We start from the raw sequence: 24,598 nt of genomic DNA, 5'->3' as shown, positions 1-24,598 counted from the left end.
CTCCAGACGCGCAGGCTCGGTAGTTGTGGCGCACGGGCCCAGTTGCTCCGTGGCATGTGGGATCCTCCCAGACCAGGGCTCGAACCCGTGTCCCCTGCATTAGCAGGCAGATTCTCAACCACTGCGCCACCAGGGAAGCCCCAAAGCCCTCTTTTATTAATCCAGTCTACCTTTTCCTTTCTCTTCTCTGAATTCCTGTAGGATGGATTCCCTTGCAATAAACCTTGACAGTAATTAGTCACTTGTTTATTTATCCAACCAACATTTATTGAGTGCCTACTATATGCCAGGCATCAGGCTCTTCTCTCTTGCTTTGAGTGTGTTCCTTTCAAACATGTTGGTTTCTATTATATTTCAAGCTCCTTGAGAGAAGAGACATACTCTGTCTCCTTGTCTTGTGATCCAAGATGCCCAGACAGGCTTGGGCATGGAGTACATATGCAGTAACTGCTTGTCGACTAATTGATCCCTGATGGTTTGAGGTAGGGAATTTTCTGGTTAATTGCATGTTCTATTTGATTAGTATTTCAGTGTGTACTATACATAATCATTTTGCAAAGTAGAATACCATAAAACACTCAACTATAAAACTACTATTAACGTAATTTGATGGTTGATATTTAAGGAGAGAACTCACTGGGGTTTCAGAGCACCTCCGTACAGATCTGTCACCATTGCGCGGTAATGTGTGGGTGGAACATCTGAGAGGCTGACCTCGATTTGGCTCTGGGATTGGGACTGGATATGGTGTGGGGTGCGGAAATGATCCTGGACCGAGAACCTGCTGGACAGGGACTCCGCGCCATGCCCTTACCAACCGGAAGTTACTGCTTTAAAGAAGCTTCTGATAAGAAGCTTTTAAAATATCTTCACCTTTCTCTTGCTTACAAAAGTAGAGAATGGATTTTCTGAAGGAGGCGGGAAGAAAGCATGGGAAACTGGTGAGAAAGTAGGGGGGGAGCATTTGGAGTTCTTTTCAAACAGTCTGGTATGAACTAAACTCATCTGGCTGGCAGAATATCCCAGTGACAGGGAGCAGAGACTCTGGAGCCCAATCTGGGTTTGAAGGCTGTTGATGCTACTCTCTTTGTGGGATCCGACAAGTTCTCTAACTTCCCTGAGCCTCATTTTTCTCATCTCTAAAGAGGGGGTGGTTAGGAGCAGCACCCACATCAGAGGCTTGATGGGGGGATGAAGTGAGTTAGTTCATGGTCCAGTGTCTGTTGTACAGAGAGTACTTCGGAACCTCTTGTGATTATTGCAGAGATCACCAAGCAGTAAGCTGGAAACTAGGGAAGGGAGTCGCCATCCTCAATTTTGTTTTGAACCATTCACTCTGTTCTATTCCATTTCAGTTGTTTTTGGAGCCTTGAGATGCGTAAGACCCTGAGTTAAGTGTCTCGGTTTCTCAGTCAGGTGGAGATGTGAGTGAGCTCTGAATCTGCACGTAGAGAATTTCTGGTTTCAGGAAGGAGTATTAGGGTAGGAATCTGTTGGTGAAACAGATGGAATCAGGTCAGCATTCTGATAGGAGTCAGAGGGAACTAACTAACTAACTGACTGACTCATGCAGTCAGTCTGACCCGGCAGTAGAGCAGGAAGGAACAGTGTGTGTGTGGATCAATCCCCAGCTCCCCTGGGCGGCTGCGGCTGCGTGCCTCCATTGGGGGGCCGCTGATAATTTGAAAGAAAGTGGCCCTCCAAGGAGCTAAGCCGTCCTGCCTTCCTGCTGAAAGGGAAAGGGCAGCCACGAGGTAGATAACGACGATTGCCTGGAGTTCTGAGCACTCGCATCACCTAGCAACACGGATCAGTTTCTGAGAGGGAGCCTAGGATCGGGGAAGAGATCAAGAGACAAGAATTTGGGAGGAGTCAATCCTGTGCCCACAATCGTACATAAGACAGGACAAATAGAATAGCGAAAAATTCCCAAAGAAGCAATGCTCACCAGCTGCAAAATAAAGCACCCCAGGGTAGCTCATTTGGGTTTGGTACAAACGTTAAGAATCCGGTTTAGAATCCCTTTCGCACTGAAGGCTGTCCATCTAAGCGAGAAGGTCACTCACTTGAACTCATTCTGTTTGCCCCGCAGCCCTGGCCGCCCAGGCCTACGCGCTTAAAGAAGAGAACGACAGCCTCCGGTGGCAGCTGGACGCCTACAGGAACGAAGTGGAGCTGCTGAAGCAGGAGAAAGAGCAGCTGTTTCGAACGGAAGAAAACCTGACCAAGGACCAGCAGGTGCAGTTCCTGCAGCAGACCATGCAAGGCATGCAACAGGTACCTGCGCCCACGTTGGTGTCTTTGTTCTCGAGAGAAAGGGACGTGCGTATGCAGTGGCGGCTGTTTGCTGGGAAAGGTGGAGGAGAAAAAAGAACAGCAGAAAAGCTGAGTGGCTAGGTCAGGAAAGTGATGATGACTGTGGAAGGGGAGGGTCAGGGGAGAAGCCACGCTAAAGAAATAGGTTGAAGCACTACACCCTCGAAGTGGGAAGCAAAGGAAGAGAATCTAGGAGTTTGAAAGCTCCGTACATAAAATTTAGCCTCATGGCAAAAGGTCAGAAAATCCTTGCCAGTTGTGACACCAGTGTTCTGTAATCTTAGAACTTCTCAACTTAAAAGCAGGCAGACTGATTTCTACAAAAGCGTGGCGAGTTTGTTTCTGAGATCGATGAATACGTAAACTGTATTATTTCCATTTCTCTTGGATGATACTTAGGATGTAGACCGGCTCTCTGAACACACTGTGTATTTCAGAAATGTTTGTTGATGGGATGGATGAAGCACTAAAATTTGGGGCGATAGGTAACTTCAGAAACAGGCCAGCATCTCTGCTTTTGTTAAAGATCGACAGGCTTCATCCTGGCACACTCACGTTAAAGCTGGGTCTTTCCAGCTCATGTAAGAAAGAGATAGAAGCTGTGGGCTTTGGAGGAAGCGGAAGGAATGTGGTCTGTGGGAAATGAGGGCTTGAGGGGGTGGGAAAAGACTGGGCACTGGCAGAGGGTAGAATCAAAGAGTCATAGCTGGGTTTATATCTGAAAACATTGACTGATATGTGATACTCTTAAGGTGTGTGAGTTATCTTAGAATAATATAGCCTAAATTATCATCACACATGGTTATTTGTATTACTCCTCTGAGTATATAAATCTAACCACTCTTTTCTGGAAAAAAAGATTGTTCTCTATAAACAAGGAAGATATAAGCAAGATGATGGGCAATTATATAGTGAGTAGGATAATTTTTTCGAATTCCCCCACCAATATTGACTGCTCTCTAAGAGCAGGAGCCTGAATTGCCTACAAAAGCGTCTCGATGATTAGAGGTAACTGCTGCTGCTAAAACCTCCGCCAAGCAGGGAAAAAATAATTGAGAGGAAGGGATGTAAGAAAGCGTGGATCGGGATACGAAGAAGCTAATGACCAAGTCACAGAAATTCTGCCTTAAACATCTCCTGCCATTTAAAAGCCATTTTGGCGTCTTGGCTTTGAGTCCTAACTCGCTGATGCTCACGGTGTGTGTTAGACAAATCAGCGAGATTCAGAGGTCAGACCCAGCCAGGAAAGTGTCATTACAGGCGGGGCTCGGGCCCCCTGCACTTGGAAATCGGTGTTAACAGCCGCCGCCGGGAGCTCCCGGGGCTTGTCCATCTGTCCGCACGTTGGGGGTGAGTGGTGCCTTGCCAGGAGGAGGAGCGTCCGCTGTCTCTCATACCTCATGCGTCGGGCCCTCTTTTCCTCCAGGAAAGATGACTCTGGTTGCCTGAAAAGTTGATATAAACCTTTAAGCTGTATATATAAGTCCACGCCACTCTCTCTCTTCGTCCCAGCTGACCCTCCCCCTCCCCGTGTCCTCAAGTCCATTCTCAACGTCTGCGTCTTTATACTACCAAATGTAAAATAGATAGCGAGTGGGAAGCAGCTGCATAGCCCAGGGAGATCAGCTCGGCGCTTTGTGACCACCTAGAGGGGTGGGATAGGGAGGGTGGGAGGGAGACCAAGAGGGAGGGGATATGGGGACATATGTATACGTATAGCTGATTCACTTTGTTATACAGCAGAAACTAACACAGCATTGTAAAGCAATTATACTCCAATAAAGATGTTATAAAAAAAAAAACCTTTAAGCTGGTTGAAGATTCAAATCTGAAAGAAGTCAGGAGGCGAGGGCGAGCTAGCCAATCAGGAAGAATCATGCGGGGTGTCAGCGCCCTGCCCCAGTCCGCACTGGAGCCCCGCTGTGCATCCCCACGGAGCTCCAGCCCCTTAAAGGAGCAGTTCCGTTCTCACGGCTTCTCATACATTTGCAGAATCTCCTTGTCCATAGGAAATGTACCTTACTGTGTTTGTTTTGTTTGAGTGGGAATTTTGTTTGGGGGTTTGTTTTGGTTTGTTCTGGTTTGGTTTAAACCACAGAAAGTTACTGTCTCACAGTTCTGGACCTAGAAGTGCAAGAGCAGGGTGCTGGTAGGGTTGGTCCCTCTGTGGGCGGCGAGGGAGAGCCTGCTCCGGACTTTCCTCTTTCCTCCTCAGGTTTGCTGGCGAGCTTTGTCCTTCCTTGGCTTGTAGACGCATCACCCTGCTTTCTGCCTTCGTCTTCAGATGGCCTTCTCCCCGCGTGTGTGCCTGTGTCCCAATTTCCCCTTTTTATAAGGTCACAATTTGTATAGGATTAAGGGGCCCACACTATTCCAGTATGACCTCATCTTAACTAATGACATCTGCCGTGACCCTGTTTCCAAATAAGCTTGCATTCTGAAGTACAGGCTTTAGAACATCACCATATAAATTTGGGGGGACACAATTCAATATTTGTTGAATGGAGGAACGAATGGACAAAGACAGAGGCAAGAACTCGCCTGGTGCCTCTGGGGAGCTCTGGGTTGTTTAGGATTCTTGGATCATAAAGGGCAGGGCAGGGTGTGGGGAGAGGTGATGCCCTAGGGGTCCGTGTAGCACCTCCTTAGCACATGGAAAGCACTAGCGCAAAGGCAGCAGTTATGATTTCCATTTTCACTAGTCGTTAGCTGGATGCACGGCGATCACTGTGGCAACACATCTTTAATATAGTTTTTAAATATATGTGCTCATTTAAGAGTCATTTTTCTACCTTACCCGCTTTGAGTGAATCCCCACAACTTGCCAGTTTGAGCCCCACTGCAAAGAATTCTCCTGACTTTAAAACCCACCGTCAATCTGCCCTCTGTCCACTTTATAAGTCAGTAAAGCATCGTCTCCCAGGCAAGTCAACAGATAGAGGAGAGGGCTGGTCTCTCATAGGTCATTGCTTTAGCAATCCATATAGGGGAAATTATTTCTGCAACAAACAAGAATATAAACAGTCTTAACAGCCTTAAGACTAGCATAAAATTTTTAGAATTGCCTTCATGTTTAGCCAAAAAGTTTCTAACCTTTCTTTTTTTCATCCCTGAAGGATATGTTCACTGACTTCACGTGGTTTCTCATGAGTTCATGGAGGAAACTTTAAGGGCAGGGTTCTGAAAAATGAAAAAGCCTCGGGTGACTTTGTCTGGTTGTTTCTTAGTCTCCCCTTGCCTTGCATGTGAGTCACAATTTAATATTAGAGGTTTCACGCGAAAGGAAATAATAGCTTGTATCCATGGTAACATGGTAGCCTTAACCTGATCTGAAGCTGGCAACAGAGTTAACCTGTCTCTGCCACAGGGAGAGTCAGGTTGCAGGCTTTCGTTTATATCTTTAGGCATCCAAGACAAGCATACCCATATTTGAAATTCTTATTTACCTTCAGGTTACCACACTGAATTATTTTCTTAGGTCGATCGAGGTAAAATTTACACACAATAAAAATACTCTTGTGAGGGTTCTGTGAGTTTTGACAAATTCATACAGTCATGTAACCATCGCTACCACAATCAATATATAAAATAATTCCATCACCGCCCCCCAAAGTTCCCTTATGCCCCTTTTTAGTCCACCCCACTCCCAGCAACCACTGATTTGTTTTCTACCCTTATGGTTCTGCCTCTTCAGGAAAGTCATATAAGTGGAATCGTACTGTGTACAACCTCTTGAGCCTGGCTTCTGTCACTCAGCATAACGAATTTGGGATTCATCTGTGTTGCTGTATGTGTCTGTTGTTCATTCTTTTTATGCTGAATGGCATTCCATGGTAAGGAAGGGCCATGCTTTGTTTATCTAGTCACCAGTTAATGGACATTTGGGTGGTTTCCTGTTTGAGGCCAATATGAATCAATCTGCTATAAACAGTCACTTACAGGCTCTTTGTTTGGACATAATTTTTCATCTCACTTGGGTAAATACCTAGGGGTAGGATTGCTGGGTCATATGGTAAGTGTGTTTGACATTTTAAGAAAATGCTAAACTGTTTTCCAAAGCGTCTTCCCATTGTGCTCTCCCGAGGGTTTACACGAGAATTACAGTTGTTCTGTGTCCTTATCAGCCAGCACTTGGAATGGCCAGTTGGTTTCTGTTTTATTTTACTCGGTCTTTTTTAGCCACTGTAATACGCGTATATTAGTATCTCGTTATGGTTTTAACCACACCTGAATTTAAACAGGATCTGTATTTTTATTCACGAGGATAAGTCAGTATGTCATATTTCTAAATAACCAACTTAAAAGTCAGAATTCTTTTTGAAGCCATGCGTAAATCATATTGGTAGGACTGGTAAATATTTAGATGATAAGCGGATACCATTATAAGCTGCTGGTTATAAAACTGTGAGTGACTAATGATGATTATGTCAGAAGGGTCCCTCATACATACTCCCAGCGATGCTGTTTAATGCTGTTAGCAAATGTCATCTGAAGGCCAGCTGTCTTAGGCCAGTAAACCATTAGCCCACGTAGAACTCTCTAACACTCTTGGCTTGCCATTAGTAAAGACCAGGGCTAGTCAGCTGTCTTGACAATTTTCAGCAAGGGAGACCAGGAAAAAAAATTGGGGGAAAGAGGACTATTACGACCAACACCATTTTAGAAATTAAGTAATTGGTTTTTTTCCCTTATGCTCAAGGAGGAGTAGATGTGGGATTCTCTGTATATGTATTACAAAAGCTCATCTAGACTAATTTTATAGAAGAGGACAGAGAAATACAATAATGTTACTTTCTTAAAATACAAAGTAACCCCAGCTAGTTTTACCAGAAGTTGGTCAAGGATTGGCCTTTGGGATATATATTAAGAAATAAATGAAAGTGTGTTGAAATGAGAACATCAGTGAGTGCATCTATCTGACCACTTAAGGAAAGTTAAGCATCTCTTGTGAAATCTCCTTTAAACGATTCAGTTGCTTAGTAAGTACATTTTTAGAGATAGTGAAAAGTTTGTGTTCGATTCCCCTCCTGATTTCATGTGTAATGAAGTCTCACGTGTACATGTCAAAGTCAGGATCATTATTATGGCAGCAGGAGTCGTATCAAGGATTGCGGTGATGATGGCTATGCTGGGGATGGTGACTGTGGTAGGGGTGCTGGCTCTGCTGGGGGTGGGGGTGGTTTTGATCATCAGAAAACTTTAGGGGAAGACAGGTAAAATGAACCTACCCAAGACAACTTTAGATAATTTCTTCTTAATTTCTGAAAAAAAAGCATGTCCCTTAAAAATTTTGAAAATCCTAGAAAGGCCAGCAGCCCACTGCTCCCAGCGGCCTTCACAGGTGATGCTACAAAGAACTGGGGCGCGGGCTCCCCTGGTGGCGCAGTGGTTGAGAGTCCGCCTGCCGATGCAGGGGGCGCGGGTTTGTGGCCCGGTCCGGGAGGATCCCACCTGCCGCGGAGCGGCCGGGCCCATGAGCCACGGCCGCTGAGCCTGCGCGTCCGGAGCCTGTGCTCCACAACGGGAGAGGCCACAACAGTGAGAGGCCCACGTACCGCAAACAAAAAAACAAACAAAAAAAAGAACTTGGGCGAGGTTCTGCAGACAGATAACACGGATAAATGCAACAGGGGTCTCCATTCTCTTGATAACTGTTCACTTGTCATTTCTGTTTTCATTTTCTTTCTGAAATGCCCAGCAGTCATATAAGGGACCTACGAGGCTGATGCTCTGTGCCCATTGTCCTTTTTCTCATATTATCTGTTTAAAGTTTATCTTTTATCCTTTCCACTGAAGTTTCTATTTGATAATTGTGTTATTTTATATGCAAATGTTATTTCGTTCTTTGTCTACTATCTTTTCACACAGTCTTATTTTTTGGTTGCAGTATCTTCTCAAATCTTTTTGAGAATACTGATTAGAATTTTTTAATTCTTATTGTTCCTGAATCATTTCTATTTATTCCAGGACTGGTTGTTTGGTTTCTGTGTCTCCGTCAGTCTCTTTCATGCACCAGGTTCCTTCTCACGTGAGGTAATGCGTGGTAGCCTGTTTGTATCGGGGATGAAGGGCTGGGGTCACTTTTCTAGGACTCCGTGTGGCTTACTGATGGCTGAGTCCAGGTCACCTCCACAGCTGAGTCTTTCTCCTGCCCGGTGGCTCACTGACTGGCAGACTTCATTTTGAGGAGATTTGGGAATACCACAAAGGCCAGGGTCTGTCCTACACTAAGAACTCCATGGAATTCCCTTCCCATTCGCTCTGCTCTCTTAAGTTTAATCACTGACAGACATTTTAATTGCCTGTGGAGGAAGGAAAAAGCAAAAGCAAAGACACATGGACCGGGTCTGACATTTTGAACGAGGACCTGTTTCAGGGGCTTTTAGCTTAATCCAGTTGTTGAATGAATCCTTGGTTAGCATGGTGCCCGGGGAGGGGGTGGGGGAAGAATATTACATGTTTTTCCGGCTTTCCAGAAACAAGGGAAGGGAAGAACAGTGAGCACATTTTCTGAATGTCTAAGAGGCAGGAACATAGAGACTTCAGGCAGAATATTTCGGAATATAGGCGCTTCAGAGTAAAGAAGCAGATCCACAAATTAGAGGGGTTTAAGGGAGGAGAAAAGGAAGGTAAGTAGTCTGGAAAAGGTGACAGGAAGAGGCTGCAGTATGTAATAACAAGAGAGAAGTTGGATTTTTAAGTGGGTTTTTTTGTTTTTGTTTTGGTTTGGGTTTTTTTTGCGGTACGCGGGCCTCTCGCTGTTGTGGCCTCTCCCGTTGCAGGGCACAGGCTCCGGACGTGCAGGCTTAGCGGCCATGGCTCACGGGCCCAGCCGCTCCGCTGCATGTGGGGTCTTCCCGGATCGGGGCACGAACCCGTGTCCCCTGCATTGGCAGGCAGACTCTCAACCACTGCGCCACCAGGGAAGCCCTAAGTGGGTTCTTTAAAAATTTGACACAGGGGGGGCTTCCCTGGTGGCGCAGTGGTTAAGAATCCACCTGCCAGTTCAGGGGACACGGGTTTGAGCCCTGGTCTGGGAAGATCCCATATGCAGTGGAGCAACTAAGCCCGTGCGCCACAAATAGTGAGCCTGTGCTCTAGAGCCCGCAAGCCACAGCTACTGAGCCCACATGCCACAGCTACTGAAGCCTATGCGCCTAGAGCCCGTGCTCCACAACAAGAGAAGCCATGGCAATGAGAAGCCCACGCACCGCAATAAAGAGTAGCCCCCGCTCTCCGCAACTAGAGAAAGCCTGCACGCAGCAACAAAGACGCAACTCAGCCAAAAATAAATAAATAAATAAATGTATTTTAAAAAAAGTTCAAAAAATATATGTATGCATAAAGACATATTCACACACATATCTGGAATTTTTACGAGCTGTGGCTGCAGAGACATAATCCATGTTTACTTTATTTTATTTCAACTTACCCAGATGAAGTTTCTTTCTTTCTGAATAGAAAACAACTCACAAGGCATTTCCCACATTCCTGTTAAAAGTCTTTGATATTTTGCTAGAATCAGAACAATCATAAAAACGTGTACGTCTCTCAGATGTGGCTTTACATAGGTTCCAGGGCAGGATATCAGGGTTCACAACGCTGCTTAATTTGGGGTGTACCGTGGTTGTCCTTCCTTAACTACCCCAGAGTTTGTCATTTCCTTTTCTACCTGTTCTTCAACCAGTACCTTGGGATGATGCAGCCTGCAGTAATAGCAGCCTGCGTGATGGTGATGATAATATTTATAATTCAGTGCCCCTTCCCTCTGGCTGCTAAACGTCAGCTGTCTCGGTGGCAACATGTGCATTTTCTAACATTTGCAGATCACACTCCCTGGCACTTCTCAGAATGTCTGTACCCCCTGCAGTGTGAGACTCTTGAAGGGATGGTTGGGGACATTTGGAACGAGAAATAGTAACCGGTGCTCTGGTTCTTGGCTCAGGGCTTCACATTGCAAAGCCCAACCCGTTTGAAATGATCGCACCTGACATCTGCTTAGGGGCTTAGGAGTTACTAAGGCACATTCCCATTTGACTCCAGACAAGATACAAAGGACTAAAAGTGAAGCTCACGGAGAGGAAACCACCCTGAGTTTTTAGCAGTTTCAAACAAGGGAGGACCATGGGCATCTTGCCGTCTTCACTGGACAGAGAGAGACCTTCAGATAAGGAAGGAGATACTCTGCCTTCATGGACGTGAGCGGCACCGAGCTTCTGCCCAAGAAAATGAAAACACCAAAGCAGTAGGAGGGAGAGGGTTTCCAGCTTGGCTGTTTTCTGCACAACTGTGTACAAATCAGCCTATCTGAACCTCAGGTTCTGCATCTGGAGAATGGACCCTGCCAGCCTCGGTCAGCGTTTGTGGCCGTAAAATGAGGTCACCTATGTGAACGCATTTGGAAAAGCTGTTCTGCAAAGGCAAACTGCAATCGCCACATTCCTGGGGCCAACATGAAGACACGTAGAGGTTTAAGAGAAGGCTCAGGACTTGCAGAGTAAGTCTGGACAAATCCAGAGCTGAGCTTCCTGACCCTGGGGTGGCCAGTGCTGTTGCCTCTCCGCCCCTTACAGCTGGAGGACTTGCTCGCCCCAGTTTACTCTCAAAAACAACTTCTGTACTCCACTCTGTGCTCACGTCTCAGGAGTATGAGCTTATCCCGGCTTCTCAGGTAGAACTCGAGACCCGGAGATGAAGGGTGACTTGCCCAGGGTCCAGCATGGTCGCGGTAGAGTCAGATTTCCAACCCAGGCCTGCCTGACCACGGCCCCTGCATTCATCTCTGTCACCCCGTAACTCCCCACAGTGGACCAGGTGGAGAAGTGGGGCTTCAGGGCCACAGTGACCAGGGGAGCGGGACATGGGGAAGCTCTACCCTTCCGGCGCTCCTTGCTTGCGAGAAATATTTTTGGCAAAAACCCGTTGCCTCTTTTCTGACTCTGTCACAGCCCTTAATGTGGTTTTTACGTTAGCAGAGTAAGAGCTAGCAAGAAGAAAGTAACACACACGTGGCTTTTATTTATTAAATTTGAACTGTGAAAAGAAATCTCTTCACTTCTGGGACGAGAAAGAGAAGCCCTAATAAAGTTTAATTCTGGGAGGCTTCAGCTCACCATTAGAGCTCCTGCTCTGCCAGTAATTAACTTGATCATCAAATGCATCCTAATTAGTAATCGTCTCTTCTGAAAGCAATGAGGTTAGCAGATGAACGCATGTGGGAGCCAGGGGTAGAAATAATGGCATTGCCCTGCAGACCATTAAAATCGCTTGGCTTCTACCTTTTCTCGCTTTCCCTGGTGTCTGCAGTAGGAAATATGGACCCTTGGGGGATTTGCAGCCATTCCCAGGATAAAGGAACTTGGCTTTTCCCGCACACTGTCAGCCATAGTTGGTGGATGACCTTTGAATGACCCTCCCCTCCACCATCTCTTTTAGAAATTGCCTCCAGACCAAGAGTGCCAGCTTTATAGTGAAATGGATCTTTTCTTGAATGCAGCAAATCAAAATGGGCTTTGGCCGCAGACACGTACTGTTTGGCCATTGTAGTATCTCCCTCCAGCCACGGACACTAAAATGAATCCTTGTGTTCTGGCCTTGACTCCATTTCTCTATAGTCTAACCATGCAAAGAAGCGGCCTCATCCACGCTGAAACCCTGAACCCGGATGCACACATGGCCGCCTGTGTATAGCAGGTGTCACGCTCCCAGCCAGACTGATGTAATTATCCATCATCTCCAGTTGGGCTGCGGTTGCGAGGGAGTCGTGCTCCGGGGCTTTCTCCGTGCAGCTGGTTAGGAGAGGAAACATGAGGATTAGGAAAAGCAGCCCATTTCCTTCTCATCGGAAATGAAGGCTGTGAAGAGAAAACAGGGAGAAGTGTGGGGGGGGGGGGGGGGGGAAACAATACAACATGGAAACAAAGAGGAAGGAGAAGAATGACTCAGAGGGAGAAGAATCCTCTTTATCTGAGTAAGAGAATAAACAGAGAGGCAGAGAAGCGTAGGTGGGAGCTGCAGTTTTTCTGGGTCCAGGTTTGTCGTTATGATTTTTGTTTTATTTTTCTTCATACAAAAGAGTATATGCCAATGCAAAAAAACTTGGAAACCTAAAAGAAGCATATAAAAGGAAACACATCATTCGGAGTGTCACTGCCCAGATATAACTATGGTTAACATTTACATATATTCTTTCAGTCTCCTTCTCTCTTTGCACATAAACATGTAGTGTTATCAGTTTTAAAGATCAACCAATGGGCTAGGCAGACATAGTCAGTTAACGTTTCTGGACTTGTAACCAAAGAGTGGAATTGGGAATTCAGTACCAGGATGTTAGATGGTTAGTTAAAGACTAAGTTTTCTCCTCTGTTTAACAAAGCACCCTGAATAGTCATCAAGGGAAGCTTAAACAAATGTATTGCCCAATCTGGTGCTCACTTTATAGACCACCCACTTCACTCAGTTGATCACTGAAAAGACCCTGCCTCATGAAGTTCTTAACTTGATGCGACTCCCTCAGTTTGGTAATTACCTCTCCAGCTTTGGTGCTTTCTGTTTCATCTCTGTATCTCGCTCTCGCGCTCGCTCTTTCTCTGTCTCTCTCTCTCTCTGTCTCTCTCTCTCTCTCTCTCTCTCTCTCTCACACACACACACACACACACACACACACACACACACACTAAGTAAATGGCCACAACAGCTTTATTTTCTGGAAGTAATTGGGGAAGATAAAAAAGGAGAAAGTATATTTGAACTCTGGTTATAGGTTTCCAAGGAAGGGGCATTACAAATGGTGCTTATAAATGAAAGAGGAGCAAAATGACACTCCACACCTTTATTATCACCTTTTTCTTCTTTCGTTTGTTTTGTAGTTTATTGTAATTACATTTGTAATTTATTCTGCTGTCCCCCGTGCATACACACTCCATTTGTTATGTCCTCCACCACACCACCGCTCTAATTTATTTTAAGCCGGGTATCGCTCAGGTATTCCCGTCAGAAGGCTTTCATTGGCAAGCACCGGTACTCTCATTCACGGTATTAGAGAAATATGTTTTCGCCCATGATTTACATTTTATCCTGACTCATTTCCTGAACCAGTGCATTACACATTTTTCAATCATTTAAATACAGAGTGGCACTCGGCCATTTTGTCCTTCACTAATTCTCTGTGCATCTTGTTTTCTTTTCTCCTGGGTTTATATTTCTTCCCTAGTGGTTTGTATTTCTTCAGTGCTACTCACAATTTATTTCAGGAAGATCTTGGTAATGACCTAACTGTAAAGTCCATAAAAAAGCTGTTGTGCTGAGTTTCTTTTTACAATATAATTTTCCCAGGTACTCCTTCTATTTATCATTTAGGGAGAAGGAGAAAAGAGGTGTTTGTGATGTAGTTTCACCACTCGGCATCGGGTAACATGAGCTCATGTAGATTTCTGAGAGTTGCCAGGTCACTTAAGGAGCACTCCGAGGTCTGACCTTTCCCTCATGGGTCCTTGGGTCTTAGTTGATTGGTCTGGTCTTTTCAGTCTGCTTTTCTGCCCAGCTGGTGATTGATGTGCTCAATTTTAAGTCCACGATTTGCTGGACATTTCTCACGGTCCACCCACAGGATAAAAAGCAAGGTAGAATGTGATGATAATGGGAATTCTGCTTTACGTATAAAATTTGGACTGGAGATGGGCTCAATTTCACCACTATTTTTACCTCAAGAGAACTGCAGAATACAGACTGCTGAAGCTAGAAGGGGCATTGGTGAGCCCCTAGACCAGCCCACTTATTTCCTGATTTTAATCAAATAGAGTTTAAGTCACTGAGCTAAGCCGTATCCCCCCCCACCCCCGCAACCTCCCTTCTCACCTCCGCTGCTCATGGCTCCTGATTCGTGGTCCTTGGCTCCTTACTGGGCCTCCACATGCTTGCATTCTGAGACTCTTTTCCTTTTACATTCATTTATATCGATCTCCTAGCCCCCTGAAAACTGAGGTGAGACACAGGGGCTATGATTTCCCCCCAGCATGTTAAATAACTGTTAGTTTTTTTTTTTCTTCTGATATTGGAGTAGAGACTAATTCTGGCACCTAAGGCCAGTCTTTCGTGGCTAATTTAGTCATTTATAGCCAACAGCTCTCTGAATAAACAGATGAAGAAAAGAACAAATTGTTGAGTCGCCACACGTTTTATTCTCAGCTATTGAAAACTGTAAACCATCTTCCCTCATTCTTTTTTTTTTTTAAGAATTGACTGATTGATTGATTAATTGATTGGCTACGTTGGGTCTTCGTTGCTGCGCTCGGGCCTTCTCCAGTTGCTGTGAGCGGGGGCCACTCTTTGTTGCGGCGCACGGGCTTCTCATTGCCGTGGCTTCTCTTGTTGCGGAGCACGGGCTGTAGAGCCCAGGCTCAGTAGTTGTGACTCACGGGCTTAGTTGCTCCGCGGCATGTGGGATCTTCCCGGACCAGGGCTCGAACCCGTGTTCCCTGCATTGGCAGGCGGATTCTTAACCACTGCGCCACCAGGGAAGCCCCAACTTCCCTCATTCATAATCTCTGCTGCTCTTCCTACTCATGCCTGAATACATAATAATCTCATCTCATTGATTGAATAGAGCCAGATTTCTGACAAATCTTTGTTGGAGTGTAAGGATTGATGGAGCCCTTCTGTCTTTAGGGGTCGTGAATGCTCTCTGCTGGTATTAGATGCTAAGGAGCTTATTAGTCACTGATGTCATCTGGTGTGGCCCCAGGGCTATGAAAGAATGACTACAACCTTGGGAAATAAGCTGTTGTGTTTTTACTTACGCTGAGTGTGTGTACGTGCAGTCACAAATGTTTCTGTTCAGACAATGTTTTCTACTATCCAAATGCTTTAAGAGCCTTGCATCCTGGGAGTTGACATTTTTACCACGTTTATCAAGGAACCAAGGCTTAGAAAGAGTAGTAAGAAGACTCCAAACCAGGCAATAGAGTACTTAAAATTTCTTCCTGATTGTTTTTCCTAATCTTTTGAAAGTGAGATTACATCACACGTTGATACTTAAAGGACAGTGGCAACATGCCAAGCCTACTTTGAATGAAAGACCCTAGAAGATGTCAGGGGGTGAGGACATTTTTCTAAGCGGCTCTGCCATTCCCTTCTTCTTGCTGTTCCTGCCGATGTTTGCAGTTGATGAAGCATTTACATAGCACTCAGCTCCTGTACTCTTGATTGGCAGGACCTGTACAGAAAACTGTACTTTTCAAATATATGTGGGACATTTACAAAAATTAATCCCATACTAGACCTTAAGGCAAGTCTCAACAAATTTCAAAGGGGTGATAATATTTTCTGATCACAATAAAATTGTTAGAAATCAATGTCAGAAAAGATAACTAAAATAAATTCTATATACTTAGAAATTTTAAAACACACATCTAAATCCACAGGTCTAAAAAGAAATCAGAGTTTTAATTTTAAAATAGTTGGAAGTAGTTGATTATTAAAATACAGCATATTAAAACTTGTGGGATGCAGCTAAAACAGAACCTAGAGGAAAAATTTTAAACTTTTAAATGTCTGTTTAATGAAAAAAGAAAACTGGAAACAGGAATGAGCATCCAACTCTTATTACAAAAAAAATAAATAAACACAAAGAAGGAAAGATAAATAAAGATAAGGATAGACATTACTAAAATAACAAAGAGTCATACATTAGAGAAGATCAACAAAGCCAAATGTCGCTATTTGAAAACACTAATAGAATGGAAAAATTTGGCAACACTGATCATAAAGAGAATAACTTAATAAACAATGTTTTAAAAGAAAGTGAGTTATAACTATAGATGTAACAGAGATTGAAGAACTATGAAAAAATCAGGAATAGTTTTACTACAAATTTTTAAACTCAGGTGATATAAACAAATTCCTAAAGGAAGAAAAGAAAACCTTATCAAAATTAAATCAGGAAAAAATTGAAAGCCTGGATGATCTCATAAAAAAATTGGAGTTAGAAGCTTAAAATCTTACATCAAAGCAACAGATCCAAAATGGATTTACTGGAAGGTTCTACCAAACATTCAAGGAAGATTATGCCAGTCTTTTGCAAAATTGTTCAGAGAATAGAAAAGGAGGAAACGCCTCCCAACTAACTCATAAGGCTAGTGTACCTAGTACACTTGATATCAAAACAGGACAAAGGCAGTAAAAAAGAGGGGTGGAAATTACAGGTCAGTCTCACTTATGAACATAGATTTAAAATTCCTTTTTAAAAGCTAATTTAATCTGGTATTTTATAAACCACCAAACTGGATTTATTCCAGGAATGCAAGGTTGGTTCAACATTGCAGAAGTCTATTAATATGATACAATCCCATTAACAGGTTAAACCCGAATAATACAGTCTTTTTAATAGCCACTGAATATCCATTCATAATATGAAACTACAGAAAAAATGAAGATTGTAACAACTTGGAATAAAAGAAAACTTTCATATCTTGTTAAAGATTATCCACAGTGAACTCAGTGGCAAAACAGGTGGTTTTCTTTAAACTTCCCAAAGTAATTATCACATAATCCTTCTTAATCCTGATATAATCACTTGGACTAGAATATAACTGCTTTATGTCACTTACTTGTATCATGATTTACATTTTCAAATTATCATCAGGAAGTAAAAATCACTGCTATATAGAGTCTATTGGCAGTCCCTAAAAATGTGGTCTCCCTATTCTTTCTTTTGGAAAAAAATGAAAGTCATCAACACTAATCTTGGTGTTGATTTGCCTGTTTCTAGAATGCACATGTAACTAGCTGTGGATCACACAAGATCATCTTTTCTGTGCCATCATTGTTAGAAGCTGGCCTTTCAGCTGACTTCAGCAAAACCTATGATTGAAATTTTCATTAAAAGGACATGGGTAGACTTCCCACATGTAATGTTAAATTGCATGCAATTGCCGATCTCAAGTTGAAGGATTGCTAAGGCTGGAGGAACACATCATCACAGGGTAGATATTAAGTGTAGAGCTACAGCTTTAATTTCTCTTAATTTTTATACCTTGGGACCCTTTTTTGCTGTTATCATTCATGGCCATGCTGACACAATTTATTGTAAAGGGTCTGAGTGATTCAGCTCACTTCTTTAGTGCTTCCTGTGTTTAATGGTGCAGAAGCAGAGAAGATTGGTTTAAAATGGTAATTTTCTGTCTGCATCCTTGAGATCTATGCAAAATGGGTGGTGCTATATTTTATTTTACCCAATGGATCTCAGCCCCAGATATTAAGAATATGTGGCACATTTCACAATGGCAGTCAGTCTCTGTTGAGCTTTTCTCTTGCAGCTGCTGCTACTGTTGCTGCGGTTTTGTTTTTTCCTTAGATACAGTCTGCAGTTCAGGGACTGGGCAAACCTGAGATAGTCCAGAGGCTAAGTTACTGCCACGGAGACCACCTGCAGGTGGTTAAAGCCCCTCAGGGAGACTGTCCTTATCTGGTGAGGCCTTCACCTGTCTCCCCAGGGCTTGGCTCTGGAACAGGGAACAGGTGAAACTTGGAGACCTCCACGAGGTTCTGGTTACTCTGAGACTCCTAATGAGGGGTCCCAGACCAGCCCCAGTGTATTAAAATAACGTGGAGACTTCAGGGAACGAGCAGACATCCTCTGCCTCACACCTTCTCTGTGACAGAAGAATGTGCCCATTATTTGCAAACCTTGTTGCAGAGCCACTAAAGATTCAAAGCACTCAGTTCAGGGACAGTTCTCCTCTCCTCACCCTGCCCCTAGATGTCTGAGTCTCCTAGCCATAAAAACGTCAACTTGCACTAACAAAAGAAAATTGGGAAGATTGTTATCATTGAATTAGCTTCACTCAAGTTCTACCATTAATCAAGAGTTAGGCAACATAGGTGATGACCCATGTCCATCCTTAGTCAGACATCTGTGGCTGATGTAGAGATAGAACTTTCAGCTGTATTTTCTCTCTTCATTTACATGTTAGATCATTACAACTTTCTCACCAATTAGGATTCAACTAAAAGCTCTCAAAACCACGTTCTTACTCTGTAACCATTAAGTCAAAAGCTGCTTTCCTAAAACTGCAGTCAAGGTGGTCACTGATGATGGTAGCATCTGTTACTGATGCCAGAAAGAACATGGTTTGGCTCTCCACGGGCTGAACTGAATTAGCCCCAGATCACTTTGCATAAGCCAACTCCAAAGATGGCCACGGGATTTTGGTCACAAGTCACCCATAAAGGGTTTTCTAGTTATAAGCTCTGATTGTGACTGGGTTATAAACCCTGCAGAAAAAGAACAAATCTCTTTTGGCCTTTGGGGCACAATGCAAGACCCAGCTGTGCAATTAGGTTCTTGTTTGAAGTAAATGGGCCAACCTGGCTGGAAAGCATGTTAATATTTTAAATTTCTACATTAACAGCTGTACATGTGCCCAGAGGCTGGGGTGATGACCACCTTATATAACTGCCAAAAAAAAGTGACAAGAATAAATAAATCCCAGCAAATTGGATTATCGTTTGCAGTGGAATTGCCAGCAGAGGCAACGGAGGGAATATCACTGATTTATATTCCTACTTCAGCAACACATTTGACACCTTCTCTTGGGAATTGCATGAATGGTGTTAATTCAAGTTGGCTGGCCCTGTGTTTTGAAAATTGGCTGAAGGAGGACGACCAGCATGGCCAGGATGGGACTGAACAACAGACCTTCCGCTATGAATATTAATCCCCAGGAGTGCCCACTCATGTAAGGCCCGCTCACTTGACCTTAGTGTGTCCATTTTTGCAAAGAGGATAGTAACAGCCCTTTCATTTAACTTAGTACCCTTTGCCATTAAGGAGCCTCACATATTAATGGATGTTCTTTAGTCTCAAAATGTCCCACTCGTGAGTATTGTCATCTTTATTTAACATGTGAGGGAAGTGAAAAACAGGAAGTTGAAACGACACTGCAAATCACGCTATTAAAAAGAAAATCATCTGAAGAAGAGAAAATAGGTTTTTGAGTCTTCTAAGCCACTTTTGCATCTTTTCCTGCGTTCAGTAAGCAAGACATTAATTGATGTGTTGCTTTGCAAATGATAAATCATTCCTCATGAGAAAGTTGTGAGGGAAAGAGGAGACCAGAGCAGTAAAGTGGCTTGTTTGAGGTCACACAGCAAGTCAGCGATAGAGCTAACCATGTTAACCTTGAAACAATGACCTGGGGCTTATTTTTTTTGCCTTTTCTCCAATCCTTGGCTGTATTTCTTTTCATAATAATGTTGCCTTATTGGGGTATAGTGTATCGTGATAAGTAACTCCATTGGATTATACAAATGCCAAAGGGTATCTTGTCTTTTACACAAGGCCCTCCCAGGAGGATATCCAAGTAAAGGAAATGGTCTCTAAAACCAAGTCTGATGACACATTTCTCCCCTCCCAAGGTCATTATCTCCTCTCCTGCCCAGACACTGGGCTGCGTGCCAGGGGTGTGCCTAGTGTAACTTGACACTCCGAGGGGGTCCTTTTTTAAACATCCTCCTCTGGTACAGGACAAAATTATTTTCAGTAATAATCATGAAATGAAACAAGTAATAATAGTGGCCAAGAAAGAAATACAGTGAGATTTTTCTTATATTGAATTTCACATATAATTATGCCTGTAAAACATTTTTAAATAAAATAGTACAATGTAAGGAAAAAATCAACTCTCTATTAAATAATTTTTTTAACCCACCTAACAGTTTGAACTTTGATCTTTTGATTATGGTCAATATATTACAGTCTGTAAATAATTGTCCAGTAAATACGTGAATCTTAACAAACCCAAATGCAAAAGACACAATTTAGGCAACTACTAATAGTACCACTAATTTGGTAACATTTTCTTGATCTGTCCTTTAGTTTTAAGGCAAACAGTCAACAGTTTTGAAAGAACTCATTTCAACTTGTAAAATATTAAAATTCAGTAAAAATATGTAACATGAGAACTAAAATTTGCACTCAACAAAAATAATACAACTCATGGTTCTCACCATGTTTCCCTGTTTCAAATTTTAGACATAAAAATTCTTTAAGAGGTCCTGTGGAATGAAGTAGCTCAGTTCTAGCTCTCAGTCTTTGCGATAACTGTGCCAGCATTGTTTATTTCGAATCTACTGTAGAAATGTAAGAATACATGTAGTGCTACAGGGATTGGAGACACTGTGTCTGAGACAAGCTCAAAATCCAAAAACTGGGTGTAGCTGAGTCCCGTGTGAGCATATGGGGGTGGGGGAGGGGGAGGGTGGGAGCAGACTGTGATACTGACATTTTCCAAATTCGTTTCTACATCGAGTATGCTTATTAAAGGGTAAGAAGTGAAACTGCTCATTTGAAGCGTGCACGTGGATATTGACTCTTATCAGTAACAGCAATAATTGGTTAGGCTTTAGATCAACTAAGGATTTTATCACTGTTTATGTTAGAATTGCTGGTGCACGCTGATAATCAGTGGATGGACCTTCGTTTAGTTTGATTACCATTAAGTTTTGTGCAGTCGCACCTGCTTATTTCCTGCCCCGAGGGCGACAGCGCCCAGAGCCCCGCCCTTGGAGTCCTTCCACTGCCTGCAGACTTAGGCCTCCAAATCTGCACCTCAGTGGTTACCTGCGTTACCCAATTCTCGGTCACTCTTGAAGTCTTACATTTATCGCTCCTGCTTCCCTTCGGGAATTTTGCACAGCTCACGGAATTCAAGGATTCTTCCCTTACCCTTGTAGCAGGGGAAACACCAGTGTTAGGGGCCAGCCTCAGAGAACCTGGAAACATTCCAGCTCCAAACCCTTGCTCTCCGGGTTGTATGCTTCCCTTCCAGAGAACCCATGGCCCGTGGCCTCCCTTCGCCCACGTCCCGTGAGATCTTGCTCCAGTGTATGCACACTGTGTGTGTCCTCGGTCAGGCCCTTGCTCGTCTGTTCAGAGAAGGGAACCCCTGTCAGAGCACACCGCCCTGGGTGGGTGGCAGGGTGCCTCATGTCTCAGGGACCCTCTTGAGGATCCACACCCTTGAAAACACTTACTTCTGCCTTCTCCCCAGTCTCCCAGAGCTGTCCCAGGCTCCCAGGGTACCAGTAGGCATGACCCCAGGGTTCCTTGTCTTGACCTCTTGGAGGGCCAGCCCTGTCAGACCTGCGCCTGGGCTGTTTGTCTCTGACCGACATTAGGATCTTAACAGCAGGGTCAGGGAACAGGGCCAGGCTCCTCCAAGCATCTCTCAGTTGTAAATGAAACCTGATCCCATCACGAGTAAGAGATTGCCTTTCTACCTAGCAATGAGAATGGCATTTAAAATTCAATATCAGAAAAGATATTGACGAGATTAAGGGCCTGAAGGAATTGATTTATGAGGAAAGACCCAAGGAATTAAATATGCATAGCCTGGTGTAATAGGATATTAGGCCCTGAGCACAATTTCATTCCTATGATCTGGTGTTCCTGCTATCAGTCATCTAAATGGTGGGGTTCTCTCCAAAAGATGTTTCTCCCCCAGGGGTCACTGAGCTGTTGGCAGAGGGGGAGGCACTGGGATGGATAAACCAAGCCCTCGGACCTTGATATAAATTGAAGCGCAGTTTCATCCACAGGCAGAAGCAGATGACATTTTAAACAAGAATAAGTTTGGAGTAGTCTTACCACCTCGTGCGACAAAAAAATTCAAACTAGTTCAATTCCATCTTTTTTCTTTTTTTCCCAAGGAGAAAAGTGAACGTAGTGAGTACCAGGTAGTAAATGACTGTCCTTCCCCTGAGCCAGGTTTCTCTCCTTTCTCAGGAATACTGTTAGATGTGTTGGCCTTTAGGCAAAGCCTTGCTCTTAGGTTGTGATAATATGCACTTGATTTTTTACATCTCAGGCTTTTCCCAACAATCAGGGATTGGCTCGGGATTCAGTGTTAGACGTGAGGTGGGAACAGGCAGACTGCAGCAGTGGGACCTAGTGCGGCTGCCCTTCCTAAGTGGTTCTGAAGTCTGTGAGAAGCAAAGCAGGCCTGAGGGGTGGAAGGTCTGGAGAGCCTGGGGAGAAAAGCAGCAGAAGCAGGGAGCTGTGTTTGGGTAGCAGGATCTCACCAAGGAGGAAGGGACGAATGAGCGGATCCCCTCACCTCACTCCCCAGTGGCCAGTTCTGCCAGATGAAAAGGATCTGGCAGAACTGGCCACCGGGGGGATTCAGATAGCAGGCTGAAATACACGGAGTAATGGGGTTGGAGACAAGGTGTGCAGACATGGCGATGCTGGATGCCCGCAGGCGTCGCCCCACGGTCTGGACATTAAAACAACTGCTGATTGGTCTGTCCAGACATAGTCACACCCACCCTGGCCTTTGGTGGAAAACTGTCTTTGGAAGCCAGCAGACCTCATTTCCTTAGGCGATATCCTACTGGCCTTTAAAGGCTTATCCCACTAAGTAGGGCATCGAATTTATAGCAAAGTTACCGAGATGGAATAACATTTATTAAAACGGAATCAAAAGAGCAAAAACACATTAAAAATTGATGACACTGTATGGGCTCAAATATTTCCAGACCTCAAGCATTAGTATTTGGTGGCTCATTTCTAATGAGTAGAGAACAAGTTCTGATTCAAAATGGATCCCCTGAGCTCATGTTCTCCTAACACCTGAACTGATCCCCAAGAATCTCCTAGGGAAACCACATTGGTTGTAGCCACTTTTAGAGTATTTTGTGCCACCCTAAATTCATTTTAGTGGATAGACTAGCATCCTCGTGACCCAGCATCTTGAGGACAGGCTACTTTGTTTCCTCCGTGTCCTGCATACTGTCTAGCCCAGCACTGTGTACTTAGGAGATAAGTGAGGATTGAAAGAATGGATAAATGAATGATTGCTTGCTTGATTGATAGTTGAATATTACTGGATTGTTTTAAAAGAACTGAATATAGAGCCAGTCGCTGGGGAAATCTTGAAATGAGGGGAAGAGGGAAAGAGAGAAAATGTGTGTGTGTGTGTGTGTGTGTGTGTGTTTGTGTATAGGTGTCAGTCACTATCGGTATATATTATATCTACCTAGTGGCACGAGTTCACGTGACCTGCCACCACCGTGAATTTAGAAAGAGTACTCCTCCACCGCCATGGAAGACACAAAGTCAGATGCTCTCAGTTTCATGCCACCCAGCAGCTCCATCCCCAAGCAGCTCACCAGTCCTGCAAGAGATTCCTGAGGCGGCACTATTCAGTGAGTGTCAGCTTGTCATGAGACGTCGCCGGTGTTCTTTCATACAGAGAATCTGCTCCGTAGTCCGGGGCTTTCATGGAATCTAAGCTCATCTCATATGTTAGCTATATAAAGACTTGACCTTAGTGACAAAATTATAGAATTTAAGGGAAAAAGACAAGGAAAGGGTTACAGTTTTTAACGGAAAGTGAAATCCACCACAGCACTCACAGAAGGATACACAAAGGCACGTCTCCAGCAGCCTCGGTCTTAAGTGGAAATGGTGAATGCATAGGTAGAAGTCATTGCTAGGAAGGTTTTAAGTCTGGCATGTCCTGATTTCCATTTCAAATTGACGGATCAGTGTGGTTGTCAGGGTAGAAACCACAGTTTGAAGTAGGAAAATCGAGTTGTGCAAGTGGTAGGTCTTTCCCCGATACCGTGGCCTCGGATACATGATTTAACCTCTGGGTGCCTATGAATCGCCCATCTGTAAAAATGGAAACGTGACCTCACTTATTCTGGGGCTCCAGATAACACTGGTAATGCTCTTCGGATTTGTCAGAGAGAAAGACCCATTACACACGGAAGTCTACATCCCCAAAGAGCATTACAAATGATCCTATTAAATCAGTGGCCTGGAAATATGAAGATGTGTCAGGTTCGGCGTTTATTTACCTGTTTTTGTCCGCCAGAGTGTTTGCACTTGATTGGCATATGGATAATTGCCTAATTGGCACACACTCAATTGTAACCACCAAAAATGTAATAGTGCATCTGTTTAATGCCACACTTCCCAGTGTTAAATTAAAATTATGCTGCAGTCAGCCGGTCCAACCGAGAGGCTCTTCTGATTAAGTTCTAGCTGCCTGTGAACTTCTGTAATTGAGGCACTCTGGAACTTAAAAATTCAAACTGGAAAGAATATTATACAGTCTCACAGATTTCAAGTGAAAAAAGACCAGAAAGGCTGACTTAAATTATCTAGTTGCAGACTATCTCATTGTTTTTATAAGACATCTAGTCATATGAACAATCACAGTTTTGAATCACCACGGTTTTGAATCCATAAATGTTAGATGCGTGAGTTTACCTTTTG

The 24,598-nt window shown here is 43.9% G+C and overlaps 1 protein-coding gene across 3 annotated transcripts in view; it reads left to right on the top strand.

Annotated features, from left to right (window-relative positions):
• ENOX1 (ecto-NOX disulfide-thiol exchanger 1) overlaps nt 1–24,598 on the top strand; it is a 297,621-nt gene that overhangs the window by 201,035 nt on the left and 71,988 nt on the right. For all 3 annotated transcript variants that reach the window (XM_029210363.1, XM_029210361.1, XM_029210362.1), the window contains one exon: nt 2,093–2,277. In XM_029210363.1, coding sequence (XP_029066196.1) covers nt 2,093–2,277 — 185 coding nt within the window. The remainder of the gene's footprint in view (nt 1–2,092; nt 2,278–24,598) is intronic.

Source organism: Monodon monoceros, unplaced genomic scaffold (genome assembly GCF_005190385.1).
Source record: "Monodon monoceros isolate NGI ecotype Baffin Bay Population unplaced genomic scaffold, NGI_Narwhal_1 Super_Scaffold_8, whole genome shotgun sequence".
In the NCBI taxonomy this organism is placed as follows: domain Eukaryota; kingdom Metazoa; phylum Chordata; class Mammalia; order Artiodactyla; family Monodontidae; genus Monodon; species Monodon monoceros.
The sequence above is the reverse complement of the archived record's forward strand: the minus strand, read 5'-3'. Positions and strand labels throughout refer to the sequence as shown.